Genomic DNA, 24972 nt, shown 5'->3' with positions numbered 1-24972 from the left:
TCTTGTGAGACTATGCCAGGGCCTGGCAAACACAGAAGTGGATGCTCACAGTCAGCTATTGGATGGATCACAGGGCCCCCAATGGGGGAGATAGGAAAAGTACTCAAGGAGCTGAAGGGATCTGCAATCCTATAGGTGGAACAACAATATGAACTAATCAATACCCTCCCTGGAGCTCGTGTCTCTAGCTGCATATGTATCAGAAGATGGCCTTGTAGGCCATCAATAGCAAGAGAGGCCCATTGGTCGTGCAAACTTTATATGCCTCAGTACAGGGGAACACCAGGGCCAAGAAGTGGGAGTGGGTGGGTAAGGGAGTGGGTGGGGGAGCGGGTGGGGGACTTTTGGGATAGCATTGGAAATGTAATTGAAATAAATACCCAATAAAAAATTATGGAAACCAAAAGATAATTTGTACTAGCAAAAGCTATAAAATGAATCACAGTCTTAGCTATCATAGTCAGTAGCTGCAGTCCTTTTAGGAAAGGACCTTGGTCTCTGAATGTCTTGAGAAGCATTGAGATAAGGAGAAAATTTAGTCAGGCAGGTTTGTACTCTAAATAAAGGGATGCTATTTTTGTTTCTGCTGTTTGAACAAAACAGGTGAGAAACTAGCAATATAATCAGCTGTTGTGTAATATGTACAGCTCGAGTATCTCTTATTTGAAATGCCTGGTATCAGAATTATGAAGATTGTGGAATTTTATATCACGGAATACTTGTTTATAGGTAATGAGATGCAATCCAGTATGCAGTTCATTTGTGACACACACACACACACACACACACACACACACACGCATATATCATGAGGTTAATTTTATATAATATTTTTAATATTCTTAATGCGATCTTGGATACGGGACTTCACCAAAAGTAGTCAGCACAGGTGAGAGTGTGGACTACAGAAGCTAACAGCTTCTGGAACAGGCAGGAGCCACAGAGCTTCTGAGGCAGCCCACTTTTCAGACTCCAGACATTCAGGCACCTTCCTGGCCAGAAGATAGGTGTCCGCCTGGCCCAGGAGGGCTTTGTATGAGCACCTGGGGGAGCCACCTTGGTTCCTGGATACCTCCGAGACTAGTCTGTGCAGGTGAGAGTGCGCACTACAGAAGCTAACAGCTTCTGTAACAGGCTGAAGCAACACAACTTCAAGGACAGGTCCTGTTGTGGGCCTTCATTTTCGGCCAGGAGGGAGGTCCGAACGCCAGATATCTGTGCACCTTCCCTGTAAGAGGAGAGCTTGCCTGCAGAGAGTGCTCTGACCACTGAAACTCAGAGGAGAGAGCTAATCTCCCAGGTCTGCTGATAGAGGCTAACAGAATCACCAGAGGAACAATCTCTAAACAGAGACAACTATAACAACTAACTCCAGAGATTACAAGATGGCGAAAGGTAAACATAAGAATCTTACTAACAGAAACCAAGACCACTCACCATCATCTGAACCCAGCCCTCCCTCCTCGCCCAGTCCAGGGCACCCCAACACACTCGAAAAGCTAGACCCGGATTTAAAAGCATATCTCATGGTGATGCTAGAGGACATCAAGAAGGACTTTAATAACTCACTCAAAGAAATAAAGGAGACCATTGCTAAACAGGTAGAAGACATTAAAGAGGAAGCACAAAAATCCTTTAAAGAATTGCAGGAAAACACGACCAAACAGGTGATGGAATTGATTGAAACCATCCAAGTCCTAAAAAGGGAAGTAGACACAATAAAGAAAACCCAAAGTGAGGCAATGCTGGAGATAGAAACCCTAAGAAAGAAATCTGAAACCATAGATGCGAGCATCAGCAACAGAATACAAGAGATGGAAGAGAGAATCTCAGGTGCAAAAGATTCCATAGAGAACATCAGCCCAACAATCAAAGAAAATGCAAAATGCAAAAAGATCATAACTCAAAACATCTAGGAAATCCAGGACACAATAAGAATACCAAACCTATGGATAATAGGAGTAGATGAGAATGAAGATTTTCAACTCAAAGGGCCAGCAAATATCTTCAACAAAACTATAGAAGAAAACTTCCAAAACCTAAAGAAAGACATGCCCATGAACATACAAGTAGCCTACAGAACTCCAAATAGACTGGACCAGAAAAGAAATTCCTCCCGACACATAATAATCAGAAAACAAATGCACTAAATAAAGATAGAATATTAAAAGCAGTAAGGGAAAAAGGTCAAGTAACATATAAAGGCAAGCCTATCAGAATCACACCAGATTTTTCACCAGAGACTATGAAAGCCAGAAGAACCTGGACAGATGTTATACAGACACTAAGAAAACACAAATGCCAGCCCAGGCTACTATACCCAGCCAAACTTTCAATTACCTTAGATGGAGAAACCAAAGTATTCCAGGACAGAGCCAAATTCACACATTATCTTTCCACGAATCCCACCCTTAAAAGGATAATAACAGAAAAAAACCAATACAAGGACTGAAACCACATCCTAGAAAAACCAAGAAGGTAATCCCTCAACAAACCTAAAAGAACACAACCAAGAAAACAGAATGTCAACTTTAACAACAGAAATAATAGGAAGGAACAATTATTTTTCCTTAGTATCTCTTAATATCTATGGACTCATCTCCCCAATAAAAAGACATACACTGACAGACTGGCTACACAAACAGAACCCAGCATTTTGCTGCTTACAGGAAACTCATCTCAGGGAAAAAGATAGACACTACCTCAGAATGAAAGGCTGGAAAACAATTTTCCAAGTAAATGGTCTGAGGAAACAAGCTGGAGTAGCCATTTTAATATCTAATAAAATCGAGTTCTAAAGCAAAGTCATCAAAAAAGACAAGGAGGGGCACTTCATACTCATCAAAGGTAAGATCATCCAAGAGGAACTCTCAATTCTGAATATCTATGCTCCAAATACAAGGGCAGCCACATTCATTAAGGAAACTTTAGTAAAGCTCAAAGCACACATTGCACCTCACACAATAATAGTGGGAGACTTCAACATACCACTTTCATCAATGGACAGATCAGGGAAGCAGAAACTAAACAGGGACACAGTGAAACTAACAGAAGTTATGAAACAAATGGATCTAACAGATATCTCCAGAACATTTTATCCTAAAACAAAAGGATATGCCTTCTTCTCAGCACCTCATGGTACCGTCTCCTAAATTGACCGCATAATTGGTCACAAAACAAGCCTCAACAGATACAAAAATATTGAAATTGTCCCATGCATCCTATCAGATCACCATGGACTAAGGCTGATCTTCAATAACAAAATAAATAATAGAAAGCCAACATTCACATGGAAACTGAAAAACACTCTTCTCAATGAGACCTTGGTCAAGGAAGGAATAAAGAAAGAAATTAAGGACTTTTTGGAGTTTAATGAAAATGAAGCCAAAACATACCCAAACTTATGGGACACAATGAAAGCATTTCTAAGAGGAAAACTCATAGCTCTGAGTGCCTCCAAAAAGAAACTAGAGAGAGCACACATTAGCAGCTTGACAACACACCTAAAAGCTCTAGAACAAAAGGAAGCAAATTCACCCCAGAGGAGTACAGAGCAGGAAATAATCAAACTCATGGGCGAAATCAACCAAGTGGAAACAAGAGAACTTTTCAAAGAATCAACCAAACGAGGAGATGGTTCTATGAGAAAATCAACAAGATAGATAAACCCTTAGCCAGACTCACTAGAGGACACAGGGAAAGCATCCTAATTAATAAAATCAGAAATGAAATGGGAGACATAACAACAGATCCTGAAGAAATCCAAAACACCATCAGATCCTTCTACAAAAGGCTATACTCAACAAAACTGAAGAACCTGGATGAAATGGACAAGTTTCTAGACAGATACCAGGTAACAAAGTTAAATCAAGATCAGATTAATGATCTAAACAATCCTATATCCCCTAAAGAAATAGAAGCAGTCATTAATAGTCTCCCAGCCAAAAAAAACCCAGGACCAGATGGGTTTAGTGCAGAGTTCTATCAGACCTTCAAAGAAGATCTAATCCTAGTTCTTCACAAAGTATTCCACAAAATAGAAACAGAAGGTACCCTACCCAACTTATTCTATGAAGCCACAATTACTCTGATACCTAAACCACAAAAAGACCCAACAAAGATAGAGAAATTTAGACCAATTTCCCTTATGAATATCGATGCAAAAATACTCAATAAAATTCTCTCTAACCGAATCCAAGAACACATCAAAACAATCATCCATTCTGACCAAGTAGTTTTCATCCCAGGGATGCCGGGATGGTTCAATATATGGAAATCCATCAATGTAATCCAGTATATAAACAAACTCAAAGACAAAAACCACATGATCATCTCCTTAGATGCGGAGAAAGCATTTGACAAAATCCAACACCCATTCATGATCAAAGTCTTGGAAAGATCAGGAATCCACGGCCCATACCTAAACATGATAAAAGCAATCTACAGCAAACCAGTAGCCAATATCAAAGTAAATGGTGAGAAGCTGGAAGCAATCCCACTAAAATCAGGGACTAGACAAGGCTGCCCACTTTCTCCCTACCTACTCAACATTGTATTTGAAGTCCTAGCCAGAGCAATTCGACAACAAAAGGAGATCAAGGGGATACAAACTGGAATGGAAGAAGTCAAATTATCACTTTTTGCAGATGATATGATACTATATATAAGTGACCCTAAAAATTCACCAGAGAACTCCTAAGCCTGATAAATAGCTTCAGTGAAGTAGCTGGATATAAAATTAACTCAAACAAGTCAATGGCCTTTCTCTACACAAAGGATAAACAGGTTGAGAAAGAAATTAGGGAAACAACACCCTTCTCAATAGTCACAAATAATATAAAATACCTTGGCGTGACTCTATCTAAGGAAGTGAAAAATCTGTACGATAAGAACAGTCAGCTAGTGTATGGATCACAGGGCTCCCAATGGAGGAGCTAGAGAAAGTACTGAAGGAGCTAAAGGGTTCTGCAACCCTATAGGTGGAACAACATTTTGAACTAACCAGTACCCCGGAGTTCTTGACTCTAGCTGCATATGTATCAAAAGATGGCCTAGTCAGCCATCACTTGAAAGAGAGGCCCATTGGACACACAAACTTTATATGCCCCAGTACAGGGGAATGCCAGGGCCAAAAAAAATGGGAATGGGTGGGTAGGGAAGTGGGAAGGAGGGTATGGGGGCCTTTTGGGATAGCATTGGAAATGTAACTGAGGAAAATACGTAATAAAAAATATTAAAAATTTAAAAAAAAAGAACTTCAAGTCTCTGAAGAAAGAAATTAAAGAAGATCTCAGAAGAATGAAAGATCTCCCATGCTCATGGATTGGCAGGATCAATATAGTAAAAATGGCTATCTTGCCAAAAGCAGTCTACAGATTCATGCAATCCCCATCAAAATTCCAACTCAATTCTTCAATGAATTAAAAAGGGCAATATAGAGCATTTGTGATAAAAACTGCATGGTATTGGTATAGTGAGAGACAAGTAGACCAATGGAACAAAATTGAAGACCCAGAGATGAACCCACACACCTATGGTCACTTGATCTTTGACAAGGTAGCTAAAACCATCCAGTGGAAAAAAGACAGCATTTTCAACAAATGGTGCTGGCACAACTGGCGGTTATCATGTAGAAAAATGCGAATTGATCCATTTCTATCTCCTTGTACTAAGGTCAAATCTAAGTGGATTAAGGAACTCCCCATAAAACCAGAGACACTGAAACTTATAGAGGAGAAAGTAGGGAAAAGCCTCGAAGATATGGGTACAGGGGAAAAATTCCTGAATAGAACAGCAATGGCTTGTGCTGTAAGATCTAGAATCGACAAATGGGACCTCATAAAATTGCAAAGCTTCTGCAAGGTCAAAGACACCGTCAATAAGACAAAAAGGCCACCAACAGGTTGGGAAAGGATCTTTACCTATCCTAAATCAGATAGGGGACTAATATCCAATATATATAAAGAACTCAGGAAGGTGGACTCCATAAAATCAAATAACCCCATTAAAAATGGGGCTCAGTGCTGAACAAAGAATTCTCACCTGAGGAATACCGAATGGCTGAGAAGCACCTGAAAAAATGTTCAACATCCTTAATCATCAGGGAAGTGCAAATGAAAACAACCCTGAGATTCCACCTCACACCAGTCAGAATGGCTAAGATCAAAATTTCAGGTGACAGCAGATGCTAGCAACGATGTGGAGAAAGAGGAACACTCCTCCATTGTTGGTGGGATTGCAAGCTTGTACAACCACTCTGGAAATCAGTCTGGCGGTTCCTCAGAAAATTGGACATAGTACTACCAGAGGATCTAGCAATACCTTTCCTGGGCATATATCCAGACTATGTTCCAACCGATAAGAAGGACACATGTTCCACTATGTTCATAGCAGCCTTATTTATAATAGCCAGAAGCTGGAAAGAACCCAGATGCCCCTCAACAGAGGAATGGATACAGAAAATGTGGTACATTTACACAATGGAGTACTACTCAGCTATTAAAAAGAATGAATTTATGAAATTCCTAGGCAAATGGATGGCCCTACAGGGCATCATCCTGAGTGAGGTAACCCAATCACAAAAGAACTCTCACAATATGTACTCACTGATAAGTGAATATTACCCCAGAAATTTAGAATACCCAAGATATAAGATACAATTTGCTAAACGCATGAAACTCAAGAAGAACGAAGACCAAAGTGTGGACACTTTGCCCCTTCTTAGAATTGGGAACAAAACACCCATGGAAGGGGTTACAGAGACAAAGTTTGGAGCTGAGACGAAAAGATGGACCATCTAGAAACTGCCATATCCGGGGATCGATCCCATAATCAGCTTCCAAATGCTGACACCATTGCATACACTAGCAAGATATTGCTATAAGGACCCAGATATGGCTGTTTCTTGTGAGACTATGCTGGGGCCTGGTAAACACAGAAGTGGATGCTCAAAATCAGCTAGCTACTGGATGGATCACAGGGCCCCCAATAGAGAAGCTAGAGAAATTAACCAAGGAGCTAAAGGGAACTGCAACCCTATAGGTGGAACAACAATATGAACTAACCAGTACCCCGGAGCTCTTGTCTCTAGCTGCATATGTATCAAAAGATGGTCTAGTCGGCCATCACTGCAAAGAGAGGCCCATTGGACTTGCAAGCTTTATATGCCCCAGTACAGGGGAACCCCTGGGCCAAAAAGGGGGAGTGGGAGGGTAGGGGATTGGGGGGGTGGGTATGGGGGACTTTTGGGATAGCATTGAAAATGTAAACGAGGAAAATACCTAATAAAAAAATAAATTAAAAAAAAAGAAAAGAAAGGGCAATCGGCAGATTCGTCTGGAATAACAAAAAACCTAGGATAGCAAAAATTCTTCTCAAGGATAAAAGAACCTCTGGTGGAATCACCATGCCGGACCTAAAGCTTTACTACAGAGCAATTGTGATAAAAACTGCATGGTACTGGTATAGTGACAGACAAATAGACCAATGGAATAGAATTGATGACCCAGAAATGAACCCACACACCTATGGTCACTTGATGGTCTCGACAGGGCCAAGAAGTGGGAGTGGAGGAGTGGGGGAGTGGGTTGGGAAGCCTGTGGGGGACTTTGGGGATAGCATTGGAAATGTAAATGAAATAAATACCCAATTAAAAAAATCTGAATGCATCTGCTTTTTTTTTTTTTTTTTTTTTTTTGGTTTCTAGACAGGGTTTCTCTGTATAGCACTGGCTGTCCTGGAACTCACTTTGTAGACCAGACTGGCCTCAAACTCAGCAATCTGCCTGCCTCTGCCTCCTGAGTGCTGAGATTAAAGGCGTGTGCTACCATGCCCAGTGCACCTGCATTTTTACTGAGAGTTTTTATATTATATCAGGGCATTTCTTTTTTAATGTATATGTAACATGAGTGTGAGTATGTGTGGGTGTTCAAGTGTGTGATTTGTGTGGTTAGGTATTGTATATGAGCATGTGTGCATGCCTGTGCACTCACAGAAGGCAGAGGAGGGCACCATATCGGGTGTCTTCCTCTATCTCCCACTGAACCAGGAGCCAAGCTGACATCTAGCAAGCCCCAGCAATCCTCCTGTCTCTACCCCATGACTCTGGGTCTATAGGCACACGTATGCCCATTCTTGACTTTCTTCATGATTCAAACCCAAGTCCCCATGCTTTCACAGTGCATTCTCTTACTCACTGCACCATATCTTCAGGATATGGTTGTGGCATTTTCTACTTATGGTATCTTATTAGCTCTTAAAATGTCTTGAAACATGAAGCACTTCAGACTTTTGGATTAGCAATATTTAACTTGTATCACCAATCAGCATTTGATTAGTTTACAAAAGTCTTTGTTAATATTTGTTTGTTTGTTTGTTTTCAAATAGGATTTCATGTAGCCTAGGCTAGCATGGAATCTCCTGTGGAACAGAGGATGATCTTGGACCCCTAATCCTCCTGTCTCCATCTCCCAGTTGCTGAACTGATAGGCTTATCCTGACTGGCTGGAAAATCATTTAGTTCTAGCAGGTATCTCTGATACACTGGCTTCAGAAAAGGCAAAAATCAGTAAAAATGCTGGAGTACCTTAAAGTTCCACTTGCCTTTCAAAGACTGCATAAACTCAGTATCATCTCAAAGCACAAGAAAAGTATTTCTTATAGCAGTTAAGAATTAGTAAGCAAGCTAAAAGTTATGCTGCTCTTTCTTGAATTCAATTATACTGCACAGTATTTGAGTAATACTGCCCTTTTTATTAATGTTTGTGATTGAGAACTTATGCATCAGGTGCTGTGGTTAAAATATGTACTCAGGTTAGTATCATCCCCTACATAGAGCCAGATCCTGGGGATATTCTCTCAGCCTGCAGTCTAACTCCCCTCACGGGCCTACATGTGCTTGCTCTTCTAATTCAAATAAGGTTCCACAGAAGATGTACCCACACTGTGTCTTTGTAAGTGGTGGTACAATTTCTGTTTTTGTCATTGCTAACACTAGAGTGGGCGCGGCTCCTTACTGCCATGTCCCATGTTACCTCCATCACTGATATACAGTTCTTTTCTGCTTCAGAGGTGACAGCATCTGACAGGTACTGCTATGAGAAACTGAACATTGAGGGGACGGAGAAGGGTAACTGTGGGAAAGACAAGGACACGTGGACACAGTGCAACAAACGGTGAGTGCTCACGAACCCAGAGGTCATTCGTCATTCAGTTTACAAGCATATGTTCCAAGTGAGATATTCCTGTTTGGGAACTTTAATGAAGCATGCTCTCCAGTCTATGCTCCTCATCCTTGCCCAGAGCCCCAGCATCACAAAAGACCCCAGTTCTTGGCATGGGCCCGGACCTCTTTCTTAGGGTCCTTGTATAAGGATAACCTGAAGGTTCTCCTGGTAGTTACTACTCTCTCTCACCTAGACTGTCCCTCCCAGTACCTCAAGATTGAGGAAGATTGAAGCCACATACCCAATGCTGCTGAGTGAATTAGCTGTAGATGCAATGGATCCCAAGGCAGGCAGTCTCTGGATGGCCTTTCTTCCTTTAATCTCTGCTCTATTTTTTTTCCCTGCATTTTCTTTAGACAGGAACAATTTGGCTTTAAAATTTTTGAGATGGTTGTGTTTCTTAGTCAGGGTTTCTATTCCTGGACAAAACATCATGACCAAGAAGCAGTTGGGGAGGAAAGGGTTTATTCAGCTTACACTTCCACATTGCTGTTCATCACTAAAGTCAGGACTAGAATTCAAGCAGGTCAGGAAGCAGGAGCTGATGCAGAGGCCATGAAGGGATGTTCTTTACTGGCTTGTTTCCCCTGGCTTGCTCAGCCTGCTCTCTTATAGAACCCAAGACTGCCAGCCCAGAGATGGTCCCACCCACCAGGGGCCTTTCCCCCTTGATCACTAATTGAGAAAATGCCCCACAGCTGGATATCATGGAGACATTTCCTCAACTGAAGCTCCTTTCTCTGTGATAACTCCAGTCTGTGTCAAGTTGACACAAAACTAGCCAGTACAATTGACCCCTTGTCAACTTGACACACAAACATGTCACTAGTAAGCCTCAACCCTTACTTTCTTACTCATCCCCAAGATCTAAATGTTAAAAGTTCCACAGTCTTTACATATTAAAAGTTCAATCCCTCTAAAATATCCAATAGCTTTTAAAATTCGAAGTCTTTTAAAGATTCAAAGTCTCTTAACTGTTGGTTCCACTAAAATACTTCCTTTAAGAGGGAAAAACAAAAGGGCACAGTCACAATGAAAAGCAAAATCAAATCCAACTGTCCAATGTCTGGGATCCACTCATGATCTTCTGGATTCCTCCAAGGGCTTGGGTCACTTCTCCAGCCATGCCCTTTGTAGCACACACCTCATCCTCTAGGCTCCAGATGCCTGCACTCCACTTCTGCTGCTGTCCTTGGTGGCCATATCATGGTACTGGCATCTACAAACTCTGCATGACACCTTCAGTCCTGGGCCATCAGTTGCAACTGATGCTGCAACTTCACCAATGGCCTTCCATGGCCTCTCACAGTGCTGAGCCTCAGCTGCTCTGCATGACCCCTTCATGCCTTCAAAACCTGTACCACATGGGTGACCCTTACACATTACCAAGTCCTGCTGCAGCACGAAGTAAAACCTTGGTTATCTCTGGAACACAGCCTCTGTGCTCTCAGAAAACACTTCCCAGAAGATGTCACCTCAGTGATGCTGGTCTCTTCTTAATCACCACTAATTTCTTAGCTCCAGCTAACCAGCATTAACAGTCCCAGTAATGTAAAAAGTTTCACTTTAGTAGTTCTGGTATCTTGTTAATCACAGCTGATTCTTCAGCCCTAGTTAACCAGAACCACAGAATCTTCACAATCAAAATAGCAATGGCCCTGAAAACAGTCTTTAATCTTCCCTCTGAAATTTCACAAGCCAGGCCTCCATCTTCTGCACTGTTCTCAGCATTATCTTCCAAGCTCCTACACAGCATCCCACAGAGCTCTTAACACCAAATGGATCTTCTAGCCTAAAGTTCCAAAGTCCTTCCACAGTCCTCCCCAAAACATGGTCAGGTTGTCACAGGAATACCCCACTATGCCGGTACCAATTTGTCTTAGTCAGGGTTTCTCTTCCTGCACAAACATCATGACCAAGAAGCAAGTTGGGGAGGAAAGGGTTTATTCAGCTTACACTTCCATACTGCTGTTCATCACTAAAGGAAGTCAGGACTGGAATTCAAGCAGGTCAGGAAGCAGGAGCTGATGCAGAAGCCACGGAGGGATGTTCTTACTGGCTTGCTTCCCCTGGCTTGCTCAGCCTGCTCTCTTATAGAACCGAAGACTACCAGCCCAGAGATGGTCCCACCCACAAGGGCCCTTCCCCACTTGATCACTAATTGAAAAAAATGCCCCACAGTTGGATCTCATGGAGGCATTTCCCCAACTGAAGCTCCTTTCTCTGTGATAACTCCAGCCTGTGTCAAGTTGACACAAAACTAGCCAGCACAGCGTGGGTGGCCCTATTGCTCAACTGGGGGATGTGCCTATATCTACTGGAAGTGGTCTCTTCAGGTTCTGTCACCCTGCTGTTGGGCATTTCAGATAATGCCATCTATTGGCTTCTGGGAGCCTCTCGAATCCCTAGTGTTTGGAAGTTTCTAGTGTCCCCATCCCCCCTACACTGCTACATATTTCTATTCATTCTCCTGGTGTTCTGGACTTCTTACCTGTCTCCCCCCCCCCGACCTGATACTGCCCCCTTTTCACTCCCCTCCCCTCTCCCACCCAGGTCACTCCTTCCCTCTGCCTCCTGTGGTAATTTTGTTTCCTCTTTAAGTTAGATTGAAGCATCTACATTTTGGCCTTCCTTCTTGTTAAGTTTCATATGGTTTGTGAGTTGTATCCTGGATTTCTGAACTTTTTAACTAATATCCACTTATCAATGAGTAAATATCATGTGTATTCTTTTCTTGGTCTGAGGTACCTAACTCAGAATGATATTTTCTAGTTCCATCCATTTGCTGCCAAATTTGCAAAATCCTCATTTTTAATAGCTGAGTAGTATTCCATTGTGTAAATGTACCACATTTTCTGTATCCATTCTTCCACTGAAGAACAAATGGGTTGTTTCTACCTTCTGGCTATTATAAATAAGGCTACGAACATAGTGGAGCATCTTTTGGGTATATTCCCAGGAGTAGTATGCCTGGGTCTTCAGGTAAAAGTATTTTCAACTTTATAAGGAACCACCAGATTAATTTCCAAAGTGGTTGCAATCCCACCAGCAATGGAGGAGCGTTCCTCTTTTTCCACATCCTCCCAGCATCTGCTTTCACCTGAGTCTTTAATCTTATCCATTCTGACTGGTGTGAGGTGGAATTTCACAGTCATTTGGATTTGGATTTCCCTGAAGACTAAGGATGAACATTTCTTTAGGTGCTTCTCAGCCATTTGAGATTCCTCAGTTGAGAATTCTTTGTTTAGCTTTGTACCCCATTTTTCATTTGGGGTATCTGGTTTTCTGGAGTTTAACCTCTTGAGTTCTTTATTTCTTCCTGACCAAGTTATCATCGAATAGAGCATTGTTCTGCTTCTATAAGTATGTGGTGCCACAGTCCGGTCCTAATCACCCCCCCCCAATCTGTGGGAATCAGGGGTTCGGACAGATGGGCATAGAGATGGCTGGAATTGACAGACACAGACATGAAAGAGTGTGCTGGATCTGAATGTAATTTGTCAAATCGAGCATCAAACTTTTTATACAGAAGAAAATAGGGAAGTTAGGTGACAATGAGGTTACTGGATTCTTACATAAAACAGAGGAATGCAAGCACCAAAGGACTGGCAGGAACCAATTGGGATAAAATTCAATGTTAACAACTGGGATCAAAAACAGCCCCACCTAAGGTCCACTTAATCTTAGAAGCCAGAGGTAAGTGCTTCGTACCCTTGTCAAAGTTCCTACTCTAGTCTATTGTATAGTCCACCTTCCCCCTAGGCCATTGTAAATACCTGTGTATGGGTGTAACTCAGCTATCTATAGTTCTAATTATCTACTCTGGTCCCTCCTTAGATCATAAACTTCCTTCTTCCTAGATAATGGTAAATTTCTGTAAAGGGCAGTGACTTAGCTATCCATGCCCAGGGTTGGATCAAGGACTACCTAGAATCTAACTTAGCTATATGTCAAAATATCAATCCTTAGGAGCACTTGTAATAAAGCAATATTAAGGGAAAGCACACGGATCTGTTTACCAACTAAAGCAAGGACATTGGAGCATTCTTTATACAGGATGCCACGATTCCAGGAGCCTAAGTTTCCATGAACTTTTTGCCTTGGGACAGCACCCAGGTTTTCAGGGCCTGTCATACTTGTCACTACTGGAGTGGATATAGCAATGTGGACTTTCTGTTGTTCTATTGTTATTGAAGGCCAGCCTTAGTCCATAGTCATACCTGATAGAAGGTATGGGTTCGATCTTCTTGTATCTGTTGAGGTTGGTTTTGTGTCCAACTATATGTTCATTTTGGAGAAGGTACCGTGGGGTGCTGAGAAGAAGGTATATTCTTTTGTTTTAGGGTGAAATGTTCTGTAGTTATCTGTGAAATCCATTTGGTTCATAACTTCTATTAGTTTCACTGTATCTCTCTTTAATTTCTATTTTCATAACCTGTGCATTAGTGAGAGTGGAGTGGTAAAGGCTCCCACTATTATTGTATAAGATTCGATGTATGTTTTGAGCTTTAATAACATTTCCATTACACATATTATTGCCCTTGCATTTGGGGCATAGATGTTCAGAATTGAAAGTTCATTTTGGTGGATTTTTCCTTTGATGAGTATGAAGTGGTCTTCCTCATCTCTTTTGATAATTTTGGTTGAAATTCTATTTTATTGGATATTATAATGGCTACTTCAGCTTGTTTCTTGGGACCATTTACTTGGAAAATTTTTTCCCAGTCTTTTACTTTGAGGTAGTATCTATCTTTGTCACTAAGGTGTGTTTCCTGTATATACCCAAATGCTGGGTCCTGTTTATGTATCCTCTGTTAGCCTGACTCCCAGGAGGTCTGTCATAACCAGGGTCACAGCTGAGACACCCCCCCCCAATACCTGGTCTAATTGGGACCCCCATGCAGCCCAGTAGACACAGGACTTATCTGCTCTACAAGCAATACCTCTTCCTTGAGGTCTACAACTCCACTCCAGAAAGAATGGGCACTCCAGCCACACACATCTCTGCCCCCATGCACCCAGAGACAGCTTGATTCCCAGGAGATCTGTCATAGCCAGGTACTCACAGAAGGCCTGCTCTAACCCAACTCACAAAACTCCAACTTCCCACAAGGAAGGACAGGCTCCAGTCAAGAGACAGCAAGGACAGTTAACACCAGAGATAACTACATGGCAAAAGGCAAGTGCAAGAGCATAAACAACAGAAACCAAGGCTATTTGACACCATCAGAACCCATTTATCCCACCACAGCAAGTCCTGGATACCCTAACACACCTGAAAAGCAAGAATCTGACCTGAAATCCTATTTCATGAATATGATAGAGGACTTTAAGAAGGGCATAAATAGCTCCCTTAAAGAAATACAGGAAAACACAGGTAAACAAGTAGAAGTCCTTAAAGAACAAATACATAAATCCCTTAAAGAAACTCAGGAAAACACAATCAAACAGGTAAAGGAATTGAACAAAGCAGTCCAGGACCTAAAAATTGAAATAGAAACAATACAGAAATTACAAGTGGAGGCAACCCTGGAGATGTAAAGCCTAGGAAACAGATCAGGAGTTACAGAAGCAAGCATAACAAACAAAATACAAGAGATAGAAGTGAGAGTCTCAGGTGTAGAAGATATCATAGAAGAAATTGACACACAGTCAAAGAACATACAAAGTGCAAAATCTCCTAACCCAAAAACATCCAGGAAATTCAGGACACGATGAAATGACCAAACCTAAGAATAATAGGAATAGAAGAGAGTGAAAATCCCAATTCAAAAGAAACCTCTTCAACAAAATCATAGAAGAAAACTTCCCTAACCTAAAGAAAGAACAATTAGTGGGATTTTTTTGGTTGTTTGTTTATTTTGTTTTGTTTTTTGAATTCCTCTGGGTATAGTCCTGGTTGTCTAAAACTTGCTCTGTAGACCAGGCTGGCCTTGAATTCAGATATTCACCTGCCTCTGCCTCCTAAGATTAACACATGCACCACCACCATCTGGCTTAGTGTATTTTAATTTTAAATATGCTATCACTATTGATGACTAAAATGTATTTGTTAAAAGAATATATAAGCAAGGCGAGGTGGTGCACGCCTTTAATCCCAGCACTTGGGAGGCAGAGGCAGGTGGATTTCTGAGTTCGAGGCCAGCCTAGTCTACAAAGTGAGTTCCAGAACAGCCAGAGCTATACAGAGAGACCCTGTCTCAAAAAAACAAACAAAAAAAAAGAATATATAAAGCAATATTTTTGATACAGTAACCTACCTGTTAATTTCTGAACATATAATTTGTTTAGAAGGGCAGTGCAGCTTTGTGGCTGGGAATCTCCATGAGCAGTGGATCACCCCCTCTTTGGTTTTGGGAGGCAGGACTCAGAAGTAGCTATGTTACAGGATGTTCAGGCAACGTTTACTCACTTACCCAACATTACACAAGTTTATCATTTCCAGCAGTGTGTGGTATACAGATCATTCTGATAAAAAGGCGCATTGGATGGATAACTTTCCTTAACCAGTCATCTAGGGAGCTATTAGGATTTTGGACCACCAGTTGGAGTGTTAGAGATGTTAATCTTGAGACCTGGAGTCGATCCAATATTGGCTTATTTTATTTTGCTTAGCATACACATGAGTAATGTCACTGATAGATGATAAATATTAACAAGAGAGAAGTCAGTACTTCAAAGTGTGAGCTTCATTTTGTCTTTGGGGAAGAGATCAAGTTGATAACCAGTCCTCTTTTAACACAGGGATGTACTTTGTGGTTACCTCCTGTGCACAAACATTGGCAACATCCCACGGCTCGGGGAGCTTGATGGTGAGATCACATCCACATTGGTTGTGCAGCAAGGAAGAACATTAAACTGCAGGTAATCTTCCAACCATTCTGTGATTGATTAGTCACTCTACTTCCAGCAGCAGATTACTGTTTCCAGTGTGTATGCACCTCCGTAATCTGAACTTAAATCTAGCTCATAATGTGATTATGTAAATTGTAATTGAAAAACGAAAAGTAGTTAAGAGTGATACATGGGGATTGTTACTTGGCTGCTGGAATTATGTTCATTTGCTCAGTAAAATCCTGTAGGGTTTGGCTTGCATTTTCTTCTTAGTGAGGGGCTGGAGACTTATGGATAGAGTCAGTCATCATAAGTCAGCATTTCATTTTGCTTCTTTCTGAAGTTCCACGATATTCAGTTTTCCTTAGGAGTTATATATCTGCAGGAAAGCTCAATCATGGAGTTGAGGCAGCAACCATCTACATCTGAAATATGTACAAATGGCTCTGGGGCTGACTCTTAAGGAAGCCTTTGAGAAAGTTGAATTTGTAGGTCAGTAAGACGGGAACACTGAAACACCTTGTAATGTCTTGGAAGCCTCAGAAATTGGTAGCATAGTCTACTGTTCAAGGAGGGATTAGATGAGTTTCACAGCAGATTTTTAAATAAAGAAGTTGTGTGGAAGTTTGAACAATAAAAAGGAGCCTAACACATAGATTCCTTTGGTAACTCAGCCACAAAGGGGCTGGCCTGCACTTCCATTAGAGCTTCAGGCCCTGTCTCCACAGAGAATTAAACAGAACGTTCCTAATTTGAAGGGTTGATACTAGGATTGCATGGAAGTGATTCAGCCTCAAGGAATGCTCACTGAGGGTACCATGGAAGTTCCAGTCATCTGTCTGGTTATTCCTGACTGGCATACAAAGAAAGTCTCTAACGTGGAAAACGGGAGTGAACAGAAAACCCCAAGAGACTTTTTATCATAAAATGAAAAAATAATGTTCTACTTTAATTAATCAGATCATGGAAGAAAAATATTCTGTTGGAAGTGAACTTTAGCGGTTGAAATTGTCTCCCTGGAAGTAGGACAATAACAAAGTAAGGAAACTGAATAGCGAGAAAGAACTCCACAATTAGAACAGAAATACAGAAGAACAGAGAAACAGTAAGGAAGAAATTGTCCTTGAGTGACGTCATAGACAGATGTAAACTTCGTTATGGAAGCACTGTAGGACAGAGGAGAGAGTCATCAGGTTTCCACAGAAGAGGCTCAAGAACTAGAGCACTTTAAGGTGAATCACTGGGAGTCTAGGGAATCAGAAGACACTGGGAAAATATTTGTAAATTCCAGTTGTCTATCAGACTCAGACCAGGGCTCCTTGAGCACACCTCTAATCTCAGCACTTAGAGTTTGAGACATAAGGATGATGGTGTCCAGAGAAGACTGAACTATATAACAAGATCCTGCCTTTAAAAAATCAGATATACCCTGAGACTATAAAATGACATTTTAGCATGCAATTTTCTCCAAAATGTATTCTTCTACACCTGTCTTCAAAAAGTTAATGAAACAACTGTATCCATAAAGATGAAGGTTGAACAAAGGAAAAGAAAGGCAAGGTATAGCGGAGGCAGAGTCTTCCACTCAGAGACAGTATCATAATGGAGCTGATAGTGAAAACATACCCAGGGTTTACAGCTCTTTGACAGGTACAAGGCAAAACCAGAACACACAGGAATGAGCTGGGAGCACTCTAGGAGAGATGTCCATAGGCAGATGTACTGAGGCTCAACTGTGTTTTCAATGGGGATTAACAGCCAGACTGTTTGAATTAATTTTATATTAAAGATGGTAAATGCAAAAAAAAAAAAAAAAAAGATGGTAAATGCATAGGAACATAGACAGATAAACAGCCAACAAATAAAGGAATAAACTAAATTAAGACAAAACTACTTCAGAAATTGAAAGCATTTAATCATAACCATTATTTCACTCAACAACCAGCATTTACAGTTATAATAATGTACATATTTGTTATTGATTAAATTAAATTATGAAAGGATAAAGGAGAAATTGTGTATCAAATTATCAAGGGAAAAAGAGATAAGTGCTCTTATTTTATATGGAGAAATTAATTGATAATACCAATATTTGAAAATAAAAAAAATTAGTATAATTTAGATGTTTTGAAGCGCAAAAATAGCAAAGAATCAATAGTATAAAGAAAGTGGTTCTCTCCTAGGATGATGTAAGGCAGGGATAGTTCATTTAAAAAACTAATATATCTAATGTGAGGAAAATGACTCAGTTGGTAAAGTGCTTACTATTTAAACATGAGGAACTGAGTTCAGTCCCTAGTACCCATTACACTCATGTAAAAACTTGAAGACATCAGTTCATACCTCCATCCCCAGTACTGCTAAGGCCAGACAGAAGGGTCCTTCAGGCTTGCTGGCCAGTCCATCTAGCTGAATCAGTGAGTTCCATGATTAATGTGGTCACCCTTCTCAAAACAGAAGGTGAAGAACAATTAAGAAATACATTGTGTTGACTCCTGTCCTCTACACATGTACACATAAATATACAGACACACATGTGCATAAACACATGAATACACACATAGACACAAAATACAATTTCATGTATCTTGCTTCACATTACAAATGCTTTTGATAAAAACTAATATAGAAAATTTTGTACTAGCATTGGCAAGGTATCATATGGAAATATTAGTTATTAATATACACTTCCAACTTTTGTTACTGTTTTTTCTTTATTCTAAAAGGTCATTTGATCGTGCTCTACTGAGCAGTGAATACGGTGGTTGAGTCATTACCAAATAGGATGTGTATATATACAACGTTTGTGAGCAGTATAAATCAAATCCAATTCTGATACTTATTTGAGATACATTTCAAATCTTGAAGCCTACTTAGTGAAACCAATTGGACTTGCACATAGTATCCAAGGGAAAATAATGAGACTAGTTCTGTTCTGGCCTTACTGTAATAATTTTGTGAAAATTCTAAATATTATAATTATCTCATAGAAGAACTAGATCATAAGTTTCTATTGCTTCCTATACTTAAAGATACTCCTGGGTGTGGTGATGTATGCCTTTGACATTGGCATATGGGAGAGGGAGGCCAGAGCAACCAAAGTTCGAGCCAGTTTTGTTTATATTAAAAATTCGATGCTTGTCTAGGCTACTTAACATTCTATCCTCGTGAAACAAAAGAACAAGAATGTAAACGTCCTTTGGCTATTGTTTTTGTTTTGTTTTGTTTTTATATCAAATAATAAACAGAAGTCCAGAGAAGCGATATTGGCTCCTTTTAGTTTTAACTCAGATGAGAGTGAATTAACGGAGTCTCGTTTTCTCTCTGCACACAATGTGTTTGTAGTGGCGCGCATGTTAAACTTGAAGAAGATGTGGATCTCGGCTATGTGGAAGATGGGACGCCCTGTGGTCCTCAGATGATGTGCTTGGAACACAGATGTCTTCCTGTGGCTTCCTTCAACTTCAGTACTTGCTCCAGCAGTAAAGCAGGCACCGTGTGCTCAGGAAATGGAGTAAGTGTCAGAGCCTCACCCAAGAAAACCATTTCTTCATGTTACAAAAGTAGATACAATCCTGTAACGTTTCCTAAATCATAGACCATGGGATTATCCACGTTTCTGGTTGATATGTGAACACTAACTTGATCAAAGCTACTTGAATATTTTTGTTGTATAATCAAGAAAGTCTGAGAAGAAGAAAACTAGTAATTTTCCTATTCAAATTCGTTTTTCTTCTTTTCTTATGCTAATAGGATGCCTTACAGTATAATGATAGCTTTCCTGCGTGTGATTTAGGAGAAGAATTTTAGCAAACTACAGGGGAATTTTTTTTTTTTTAATGGGGAGTGAAGAAGGAACAGTGAGCCATTCTTTCTTCATTTAAATATCTAGTTAAATGTAGCATTTAACTACTTAGGTCATCTGGATACAGATGAATCAGCAATGGCCACAAATAAACACTTGTTGAAGCCATACCAGAGATGACAGCTGAGTTTAAAACCTGGAAATAATGAAGTCATCGAGGAAGTGCTGCTCATGGATGATCAGAAAGAGTGGTATTTTAGACACTTTAGTTCCGTTCTCTCGGAATTGTGTATTGGATAGCACAGGTCTTATTTAAGTTATGAGTCAAACACTTGTCCTCCTTGAGTGAGCCCTCCATGAATAGATCCAGCTTTATCATTCTCATTAAAATTCATTCCTAGCAGTTGCCTTGATTTTTTTTTTTTTCTGTTAGCAAGTTCTAGGATGTTGTTTTTGCTGGCATGACAGAATCTTTGACTGAACTGGTTGTATTATCCAATTAAGGCAGAAGGCATTGGTTTGGAATTTGAAGCACAAATCCTGTCTCAGCATCATCAAGCCCTCTGCATACTAATTAGGAGTCAGCATGTTTGTGCTTCTCTGTAACAGAGAACTGACTTTCTGCTGGCTCTCCTTTGGATTTCAGGTTTGCAGCAATGAGCTCAAGTGTGTGTGCAACAGGCACTGGACAGGGGCTGACTGCAGCACCCACTTTCCTCACAATGACGATGCAAAGACTGGCATCACCCTGTCTGGTAATGGTAGGTATCAGCCTGCTATTGTGTCGTATTTCTATACAACAGAAGAGCGACTTTCTCAATGGATACTTGTCTTTGAGGGTTTTTTTAAATCATCACTCAATAATAAATGGTATCTACATAACGAATGAGGTCTACTTTGTGAAACCAATCATATGGATTACATTGTAAAGATTTGTCATACTGAGTATAATTTAGATTACTGATTTTGTCTTGTTCTGTCTTACTTCAAAAAATGTCAGGCGTTATTACCTGAGGCTATGAGCAAACCTTAGCATTTTAAATTTGTTCTTTGACAGTTTCACACATGTAAACAATACATCCTGGTCATGCTCGCCCTCCCCACCCTTTCTTACCCTGCTTTCACCCCCATCACCCCTTGTTCCCAGAGAGTTCTCAGTCCTCTTCCATGCCTTTTTCATTGTGGTTTTATTTTCTAACATTTCTTTGAAACGTAAGAGAGTAGAATGGTGTCTCAGAGGTTAAGAGCACCTGTTGCTCTTATAGACAGAGGTTCAGTTTCCAAGTCCCACATGAGAGAGTTTAACTGTCCATTAACTCCACTTCCAGGAGATCTGACACTCTCTTCTTGCCTCATCTGACATCAAGCAAAACTCTCGTGTACATAAAATATTTAATTTAAATGGATAATTATGTATTTTTGACCTGAATACGTTTTTAAAAGAGTTGATTTTTAAACAAGTTTTAAATAATATGATTCATTATAGAGTTTCCTTTCAATAATGTAAATTTTGAGAAGCATAGAAGCAATGTCCTTCGCAGAGGTGGTAAGATTGAAGACATAGGTCAGCCATGACATTCTAAGATCATGATTGGCCCAAGAATAGAAGAGGAAACTAGATGAGGGCAGTTAAAAATCTCACACTTTAGAAATAAAGTGTTTCTGAAACAACTACATCATTTCGTTCTTGATGTCCTCAGACTGCAGTGGTAGATGGTCACGTGACAGTCACTCCCAAAGTCAATGTTAATGTGTTTATAGTACCTGGAGCACAGTGACTTTTCTTCTTTTTTAATTATTATTATTTTTATTCTTTCATATATTCTATAATGACTCTTTCTATCAGTTGCTACGTGAAGCCTCTCTGATGACAATGGACTAGGACCCTATCTATGAGTATAGTATATTAGGCATTATTTCATTGACTTTTCTTGCCAGTCATGTTTGAGTCTATCCTAGGTTCTGGGCTATTCAGCCTGTGGGCCCTGTCTCTAGTCAGTGTCAGGAGTGGGCTTCCTCTTGTGGTATGAGTCTCAAGCTGGACTAGTCAATGGTTGGCCACTCCCATAATTTCTGAGCCACCTTAAGTCCTACACATCTTGCAGACAGGACAATTTGTATGTTGAAGGTTTTGTGGATGGTTGGTGTCTTAATAGCCCCACTGGAAGCCTTGCTTGGTTATAGGAGATGGCCAGTTCAGGCTCTGTATCCCCTATTACTACGTGTCTTAGCTAGGACACCCTCATAGATTCCTGGAAGTTTACCTCACCCTTGAAATTCCCTGCACTTCCCAGTTGTCTCTCCCAGAACTCTCTCCCTCCATCCCCCAACCTGACCCCTCCTGTTGTAGTCCCCACCTGCGCCCAGTACATTGCCTGCCCCACTCTGTTTCTCCTTCCCAGGGTCACCCATGCCTCCTCTCTTGAGCCTTCATTCTTACTTAGCCTCTGAGTCTGGATTGTAGCATGATCATCCTTTATTTTATATTTATAGCTCATATCTACTTATAACTGAGCACACACCATATGTGTCTTTCTGGGTCTGGGCTACCTCACTAAGGATGATCTTTTCTGGTTCTATCCATTTGCCTGTAAATATCATGATGTTATTTTTTTTAAACTGTTGAATAATCATCTACTATGTAAACATTCTACATTTTCTTTATCCAGTCTTTGGTTGAGGGACGTCTAGGTAGACTCCAGTTACTAGCTATTATGAACAAAGCTGTTATGAACATAGTTGAACTAGTGTTCTTGTGATAGGATGGAGCATCCTTTGGGCACATGCCCTGGAGTGATACAGTTGGGTCTTGAGGTAGATTGATTTTCAGTTTTCTGAGAACCTGCCATATTGATTTCCCATGTGGTTGTACAAGTTTGCACTTTCACCAGCAATGAAGGAGTGTTCCCTTGCTCCACATCCTTTCCAGTATAAGCTGTCACTTGTTTTATCAATCTTAGCCATCCTGAAAGGTAGAAGATAAAGTTTCAAACTAGTTTAGATTTGTATTTACCTTCTAGATGGTCCATCCTTTCATCACAGCTCCAAACTTTGTCTCTGTACCTCCTTCCATGTGCAACCCTGTAGTTGGAACAACATGATGAACTAACCAGTACCCCGGAGCTCTTGTCTCTAGCTGTATATGTATCGAAAGATGGCCTAGTCAGCCATCACTGGAAAGAGAGGCCCATTGGACTTGCAAACTTTATATGCCCCAATACAGGGGAATGCCAGGGCCAAAAGAATGGGAATGGGTGGGTAGGGAAGTGGGGGGCGCTATGGGGGACTTTTGGGATAGCATTGGAAATGTAATTGAGGAAAATACGTAATAAAAATAAATAAATAAATAAATAAATAAATAAATAAATAAATAAATAAAAAGATTTGTATTTACTAATGGCTCAGATGTTGAACACTTTTAGGTGCTTCTCAGCCATTTGAGGTTCCTCGGTAGAGAAGTCTTTGTTTAGATCTGTACTCCAGTTTTTGATTAAGGCTTATTTGGATCATTGATATCTAGTTTCTTGATCATTTTGGAACTTGGTGCTTTGTCAAATGTGGAGGTGGTAAAAATATTTGCCCATTCAGTAAGCTGGTCTTGTGCCCTATTGACAATGTCCTTTGTTTTATAGATGCTTTTCAGTTTTGCCAGGTCCCATTAGTAATTGTCAATCTCAGTGCCTGCCCTATTGGCATTCTCTTCAGGAAGCTGTCTCCTGTGTGAAGGAATTCAAGATTATTCCCCATTTTCTCTTCTATCAGTTTCATTGTATCTAGTTTTATGTTGAGATCCTTGATCCACTTGGACTAGAGTTTTATGCAGGGTGATAAGTATGGATCTATTTACATTTGATATTGGTGGTGGTTTTGTGTGTGTGTGTGTGTAAGGAATTTGTTCATTTCCTCCTCAAAGGCCTCTATTATCTTTATAATAATGGATTAAAACGCATCTTCTTATACGTCAGCTGTGTTAGGATATCCAGGGCTGCTTGTAGCAAGATACCTGGTGTGTGTGTGTGTACTTGTTTTCCTTCTTCTGATTTTGCTGGTATGAGATTATTATTTATTGACTGTGTTTTCATGGGTTTAGTTAATCTCCTTGGGTTGATATTTTTTCTAATATTTTCTGTACAGCCAGATTTGTGGGTAGTGTTTAAATTTGCCTTTCTCATGAAATATCCTGTTTTCTCCATCTCTGGTAATTGAAAATTTTGCTAGGTATAGAAGTCTGGGCTGACATCCATGGTCTCTTAGAGTATTCATTTTTCAGGGCCTTCTGGATTTTAGAATCTCCATCAAAAAGTCTGGTGTAATTCTAATAGGTCTGCCTTTAGATGTTACTTGGCTTTTTTTCCATTGCAGCTTTTAATGTTTCTTTGCTCTGTATGTTTAGTGTTTTGATTATTATGTGGAAGTTGGGGTATTTCTTTTTTGGGTCTAAATTATTTGTTGTTCTGTATGATTCTTATACCTTTATAGACATGTGCTTCTTAGGGTTATGACAATTTCCTTATATGATTTTGTTAAAAATATTCTCTGACTTTTTTTGAGGTGGTGTTCTTTTTTTTTTTTTTAAAAAAAAAAAACAACATTTAATTGGGGCTGGCTTACAGGTCCAGAGATTCAGTCCATTAGGTGAGAGCATGGCAGTATCCAGGCAGGCATGGCACAGGCAGAGCTGAGAGTTCTACATCTTCATCCAAAGGCTGCTAGTAGAAGACTGACTTCCAGGCAACTAGGGTGAGGATCTTAAGCCCACACCCACAGTGACACACCTACTCCAACCTCCAAATGGTGCCACTCCCTGGCCCAAGAATATACAAACAATCACATTCCACTCCCTGACCCCCATAGACTTGTTCAAACACATGAGTCTATGGGGAGCCATACTTAAACATAGCATAATGCAAAATGCATTTAGTACAACTTTTAAAGTCCTCATAGTCTATAGCAGTCTCAACAGTATTAGAAGTCCAATGTTCAAGGTCTCTTCTGAGATTCATTCAATCACTGAACTGTAATCCCCAAAGAAAGACAAGAAACCAGCTGGGCAAACTCCAAACTCTGCATCTCCATGGCTGTTGTCAAAGCAGTCTTCAGATCTCCACT

At 40.3% G+C, this 24972-nt stretch overlaps 1 protein-coding gene across 18 annotated transcripts in view; it reads left to right on the top strand.

Moving 5' to 3' along the window:
• The window catches only part of Adam22 (ADAM metallopeptidase domain 22), a 259361-nt gene that overhangs the window by 203421 nt on the left and 30968 nt on the right, over positions 1–24972 (top strand). For all 18 annotated transcript variants that reach the window (XM_085836417.1, XM_085836408.1, XM_085836416.1 and 15 more), the window contains 4 exons: positions 9068–9173; positions 15969–16088; positions 19404–19572; positions 20510–20624. In XM_085836417.1, the coding sequence (XP_085692543.1) occupies positions 9068–9173; positions 15969–16088; positions 19404–19572; positions 20510–20624 (510 nt within the window). The remainder of the gene's footprint in view (positions 1–9067; positions 9174–15968; positions 16089–19403; positions 19573–20509; positions 20625–24972) is intronic.

Source organism: Mus caroli, unplaced genomic scaffold (genome assembly GCF_978045245.1).
Source record: "Mus caroli unplaced genomic scaffold, Mus_caroli_1 scaffold_4, whole genome shotgun sequence".
NCBI lineage: Eukaryota > Metazoa > Chordata > Mammalia > Rodentia > Muridae > Mus > Mus caroli.
Note: the sequence above shows the minus strand (reverse complement) of the source record. Positions and strands in the feature narration are given on the sequence as shown.